Source organism: Lactuca serriola, chromosome 7, assembly GCF_051521515.1.
Source record: "Lactuca serriola cultivar US96UC23 chromosome 7, Lser_US96UC23_V15, whole genome shotgun sequence".
In the NCBI taxonomy this organism is placed as follows: domain Eukaryota; kingdom Viridiplantae; phylum Streptophyta; class Magnoliopsida; order Asterales; family Asteraceae; genus Lactuca; species Lactuca serriola.
In genome coordinates, this window is record NC_136414.1 from 82,908,368 (window position 1) to 82,914,721 (window position 6,354).

At 32.6% G+C, this 6,354-nt stretch overlaps 1 protein-coding gene across 2 annotated transcripts; it reads right to left on the reverse strand.

The window, feature by feature from the left end:
- Nucleotides 1–1,781: 1,781 nt before the first annotated feature.
- LOC145063355 (uncharacterized) lies at nt 1,782–5,183 on the reverse strand. Of its 2 annotated transcripts, XM_079010943.1 has the most exons (15): nt 4,968–5,183; nt 4,481–4,608; nt 4,321–4,392; nt 4,135–4,248; nt 3,963–4,031; nt 3,828–3,884; nt 3,687–3,740; nt 3,547–3,609; nt 3,393–3,455; nt 3,136–3,300; nt 2,866–3,021; nt 2,564–2,644; nt 2,407–2,468; nt 2,202–2,322; nt 1,782–2,095 (listed from the first exon to the last, which is right to left on the reverse strand). In XM_079010943.1, the coding sequence occupies exons 1-14, from the start codon at nt 5,143–5,145 to the stop codon at nt 2,226–2,228; spliced, it is 1,359 nt and encodes a 452-aa protein (XP_078867069.1). In that variant the 5' UTR covers nt 5,146–5,183; the 3' UTR covers nt 1,782–2,095; nt 2,202–2,225. The 2 variants fall into 2 exon arrangements, with proteins under 2 accessions (XP_078867069.1, XP_078867071.1); XM_079010945.1 differs by lacking the exon at nt 3,136–3,300.
- Between the last annotated feature and the right edge of the window lie 1,171 nt (nt 5,184–6,354).

Consider the following 6,354-nt stretch of genomic DNA (forward strand, 5'->3'; position numbering starts at 1 on the left):
AAACTTTGGACTTATGAAAATTAACTTTTAGACCGGATGAGACTTAAAGAAATGAAGGATTCGGGCTAAGTTCTTGATGTTGCTTTCGGACCATTCCCCCACAAAAAGGCGTCGTCGGCATAGAAAATATGGGATATATAGTTTTTCATTATGGGAAATTTTAAACATTTGAATATACCTTTTTCACAAGTCGTCTTCATGGATCGTATTGCCTAATGCCTTTGGAAATAGAAAGTTCATTGTCGGTGCCCCGTTAACAAGAATCGATGCTCTGGAGGATGAAAGACACCCATTGATCCACATACGTCATTTGAAGCCATAACCTATTTGCATGAGAATAGAATCAACCCAATTAATTGAATCAAACACCTTATCGAAATCAATTTTAAATAAAGAACTTTTCGCTTTGGTTTTTTCACCCAAGAGCATACTTTATTAACAATAAGAGGTTTGTCAAGGATGTTCCGACCCTTCATAAAAGTTGATTGTACCTTGTCAATATTGTGCCTAATACCCACTTTTAGACATATAGCGAGAAACTTGGCAATGATCTTGTATACACATTCAATAAGAATAAGACTGATTGGACCGTAGTCACTGAGTTTGAGTGGATCCTTGATTTTTAGGGCAACAATGATAAATGATGAGTTACATCCCCTGATGATTTTCCTATATCTCTTGAAGTGCTTCACAAAAGCCACAATATCGGTTTTTAACAACCCCTAAGAAGTTTTTATGAATTGGAAGCATCTCGTCTGGGAGCCTTTTTGTTACCGCACGCCCAAACAACCAAATTTGATCTCTTCCAAAGAAATTAGGGTTTCTAAGTTCAAACTAATCTCAGGACCATTTTCCATGAACTTATTCTTAAATAATCTAAAGACTTTTCATTTTATCACACCAACCTTAGTGTTCTATTTATCATTAATTATGAGCCCCACGTATTCGATTCTTCATGTTCTTGTTACCATACCCATGAAGGAAAAAAAAAAGTATTTTCGTCACCATTAACCGCCATCTTTATACAAGACTTTTTTTAAGTCGAGTATCACTACCTTTTCCAGTTTAATAATTTGTTGGTGATCGCTTCTTTGTTCTGCCATCTCCAAATCAGAAAGCAATATGGACTACAAAATTGTATCTAGCTCATCAACCCATTGTTTTAATTGTTTCGTATCACGAACCCCTTGGGATGATCAAGGCCCTCCGGTTCTTGATTTCATTTTTTAAGTGTCGTGACTTCTAACTAATTCATCTTATTTATACAACTCTCTAACCCATTAAAATCTCCACATGATATATTGACTAATCTACCCTTACCATTTAAATAAAGTGCAATAACATAAAAGCCCCTCATCTTATTTCTTTATGCTTTCCCTAGTCTTGTTTTCATGCCTTGCACTATGGTCCGTGTTCATCATTTGGTAATCATTGGTTTGAAGACTGTTGATCAATTTGCATTCCATAGAGAAAAGAAAAGTGAGCTTCATTGAACTAAGGAGCCTCACTCAAACCATAATTAGACCCAAGTTGATGTATAAACGTTGAATACAATCAAATCGAATAATTCAAATTCATAAGACAAATGGCAAGCAAGACATATATTTCTACATAAATTTCAACAAACAAATTAAAATTGCACTAATTTGTGCAAATAAGTCCCTCATTTCGTATCCATTTTCAATATGGAATCTTTATTTTAACAAGTTGGACTAAAGAGTAGAATAGCAAATTAGCAACTAACACAAGATTTAATACAAGCAACACAAAACTAAAAGCAATTCCACAAACAGCACCCGATTTATAAAACATTAGCAACTTTCTTCTACAAACCTATATATCATTATCTTATAAAGATAAAAATAGTTGCTATTTTAGCCTTATACCCTTTTATGTCATATACCATTGAAACCAAAGTTCAAGATGTTATCACAGGTCAACAAGATATGAGGGCAAAAAGGACATTTATATTGATTACCACCATCATTTTCCAAATCTTTTTGTATTTGTAAACATTCAAGTCTATCAAGTATTAACATACTAGTGATTCCTCATTGTGTGGCATTGGAAGCTTTTCCATGGCCCTAGATTGTATCTGTTTCAAAAAAAGACAAAATGATCAAGCTGTCTGGATAAATGACAGTGTCAGTGTCAGTGTCAGTGAAACAGGGACGTATTTGTAAATTAACAAAAAAACATACAACGGATTAAAGAAGGTTGTAGAACTATTTTGAGGTGCTTGTTTTGTCTTGATGCACACGTTTTGCCCTACGGCGTGTATGGCTTGTATGGGAATTACGCGATCGCTTTTTTGACTTTTTACTGCCAAAAAAAAAAATCAAAAATAAAAAATAAAAAATCAAGAACCACATTTGAGTAAACATTTGTAAAAGCAATAACACAAACCTGAATAAAGATGACACCATAGTAAGTAGAACCATCACAGGGAAAACCATTAAAGCGGATGCCTAAATTAATAACATAATAATCTCATTAACTATAAAATTATATAAACTATTTTTATAAAAATAATCACATTACTTAAATACTTCAAAACACATACCATAAACCACACAAGTTCATTAGTTGCAAAGGCACGTGTAATTTCATTTTGCTTCATCACTTCATGTATGTTACCTCGTACCTTCCGAAATAAAATCCACGTCATCAATAATTATAAATAAAAAATATATATATTATATTCTTTTTCCTTCCAACATACAATGAAACTAACACCAAATTATATATTCAACTAAGTCTCCACTTAACCCATGGTTAGGCTACAAAACACAAGGTTAAATGACATAACAACAAACAAAAGGGTAAAATTGTCATTTAAAAAAAAAAAAAAAAGCAGAATGTTACCTGTCGATGGTATTTTAGGGCGTATTTGGAGAACCTTTTATAACCACGGAGTAATTTCTTGGAGTAAGGTTTTAGAAAGATGTGTGTTTTATTAACATAAGGTTTCAGTGTCTTTGAAAGCCAATTGACATAAGGTTTTGTAAACTTCTTAACTTCCTGCAAAGATATACAACACATGGTAAATGTTATCCCAGTTTTTAATTTTTATACATAAATAAAATAGAAAAATAACAAAATGAAATGATTGGGTAAATTTTACAATAACAAGACCTTGATGTAAGGATCCAAAATGGTTTTTATATTGGTAATTTGAGACTGTAATTTTTTCATGGATACATGGTAAATTTCAACAGCTTTGACACTAAATTTTTGTGCATGTGGTTCCATATTTGTCACTAATGTAAGCCATCGTTCCTTCATGATAGGAATCCATTTCTGTATATAAAAAAAAGATAATCATAAATAGATTAATCAAGATGTAAACTAATATTAATAATAAAAGATAAATGAAAAAAAAAAGTTCTTACTGTGTGAACCATATCAATGTAGGGCCATGTCCATCTTTGAACATGAGTTTGTGTTTCCATTGCCTAAAAATATTTCATAATATTAATAATATAACTTTAAAGATATTATTAATATTAGTTTTCCATATACATTGAAAATGAATTTCTAGAAAACCTTTTGAAATGCAACATCAAGAGCTGGTTTTCCATATACATTCCAATGAGTCACCATGAAAGACTGCATATTGAGAAAAATAAGAAATAGAAATGTTTTTTTTTTCATTTATTTTAAAGCAAAAGGAAATGGGAATATACCTGAAAATGAATTAAATGAACTGCTAGCCATGGTGGAAGCCATGAATCATGGACCTGATGCATAAACATTTTTTTAAATAACGAAAATATATAATGAAAGTACATTGTTTTTTTTTTTTTTTGTATTTCAATTTCATATACCTCTGCAAGTTCTTTTGAGAAGCGTGCAGCTTTAAATTGGACTCTGATTCTTTCTTCCTATAAACATATTGGAGTCTTTGAAATTTTGTAAAAGTAGCCAAAGTTTTTAAAAAAAAAAGTAGAGTTTTAGAAAACCTCAGCTTTCTTTAGAGCAAGTTCTGTTTTATGGATTCTAATCTTTTGTTCTTCGTTTGTCCTCTGAAGCTGGAAATAAAGATAAATTTATACAAAGAAAATTTTATACATATATAATAAGAAATAATACAAGTAGAAATAACTGATTATAATAATAATAATTCATGGGTACCTTCACAAGTTTCTCATTTAATTCTGCAATTTTTGTTTCAGCAACATGTATTCGAGCTTCAAGTGCATCTTTTTTTGTGTATTGTTTTGCTATTTCAATTCTAAGATCTTCAACCTATTGAAAAAGAAAATTAATTTAGGAATTGGACAATGAGATTATATCTTTTGATGATATTATGAACATCACCTGCTTTTCAAGTTCACCAGCTCTTGCATGAGCCTCACCCATTTGTTCCTTTGCATCAAAAGATTCTTTTTTCTACAAAAAGAAATGGAAGAATCATGTATTGACACATCAACTTGATAACTTAAGATGCAAACAATAACTAATATTGTTGGAAAATGACCTGGAGAGATTGAATTTCACTACGCAAGGAGGCCAAACTGTTTGATTTCTCAAGAACATTTGTTTCCAGTTGTTTGATTCTTTCATCTTTGGAGTTAATTTCACGGCTCCTCTCATCAATGCTGGATTCTGAGAATGAAATCCTTGGAAAAATGAACAAATTTGTGCAGAAATTGTAAATAAACTCTCATTTCCATGGTACTTTTATAAGAAGATGCAAAGGAATTGATAGTCATTTGAAAATGGTTGAATAAGACTGTAAATGTTAGAGCATACAAGAAATGATACAAAGATAAACGTTATAGTTCATACCATCAGTTAATAAACACACCTTACAGCTATAGGAAAAAGGAAAACCTAGAAACGATATCATCCATAATCACCAGCCTTTTACCAAAATCTAAGTAAATCAATTTTCGGAGTTCATTGTACATAACGAAAATGTTCTGTAACGGTGAAACACGAAATTGAGAAGATAGAAGCGAGACCTAAATTGAGAATCTTTGATAGGAGATGTTCGTGCTTGATTTTGAGAGATGAATCATCCGACTGGTCTACTTCGTAATCATGAAGGGTTTCTGAAGATGCAAAGAGGACGAGAATTAGGGTCATACAGAAGAATAGCCGTCGTTTTGGGGCCGCCATTGGAGTAAAATTCGAGCTCATAAAATGAATGGAAATTTTTTTGCTTCCCGATTTTATAGTACTGGGAAAAGGGGGGAAAGAGAAAGACTTCCTTTCCATATATAGAAGAATTTTTTGGAAGAACCAAAAAAAATTGTTTATAAAATAGTTTTTTAAAAATTATTTATTTTAAATTTTTTAATGAGTTTAATCATTTTTTAAAATTCTTTTTAATATATATTTTTATTAAATAATTTTTTTTTATTTTTATATGTTATTTATCATTTTTTTTTCATGAAAGTTTTCATTAATTTAATTATCATCGTACAACGAGTGAGACCACAAACGGACAACAAGTGGCGTCACTACATCTTTTTGTATGGTAAAACTAACTCGTTTAAATACTACATCCCTAGATCTAGGAGATATAACATTGATATTCATGATCTGTTGTACTCTATTAAGAAACTCCACCGCATCCGGCGCGAGGAAACCAAACGTATCAAATGCAAATGGTATGAACACGTGCTGATTTTCCATGCACGATTTCTCATTTTTGGTGACTTTGCATGTAGCATCTTTTAAAGCAGCATGTCCTGCCGTGAAACCCCCAGCCCTCAAGCCTACGAGAGGGGATACCCCTATAAGGTCTACACATGCATGTTTCCTTCCGACCCATCCAAAAATTAAAATGTCAGCAGGTTAAAGGGTTGACCTTCCTTCTGTCAGGTCAGTCAAGAAATTCACAGGAGCCTCTTTCTTGGCAGAAACTCTGGCATGCATAAATATGTCAAACACAACATTCATAACCATATCGTGCTTGTATTTGAACCCCGAGAGTTCTTTACAGTGAACTACATGCTTTCCAAATGAGTCCAAACATGTCGTGCGACACACCGGACATATCTCGTCAGCTGCGAAATTGGAATCATGAGTCGATATTTGAGGATAGTACGATACTCCACAGCAGAAATATGTTGGTCAAGCCCATCTACAGGGATAGCTAGAAGAAAATTTTGAGCATGTGGTGCACGTAAGCACTGAAAACTCGTTTTCTATCGAGTCGTCGTGTCGAGATGCACTTCCATATCTTGGATAATTTTACAAAAAAGGGCACTCGTCAGTGTATTCTGGGATTTAAGGAGGGCGGTGTCTTTAGTAGTAAAACTACTAAGGTCAATATCCGGAAGCTTGTTACGAAGAGAAGTCAAGGCATAATCATAATCAGAATACATACCATATATGTCGTTA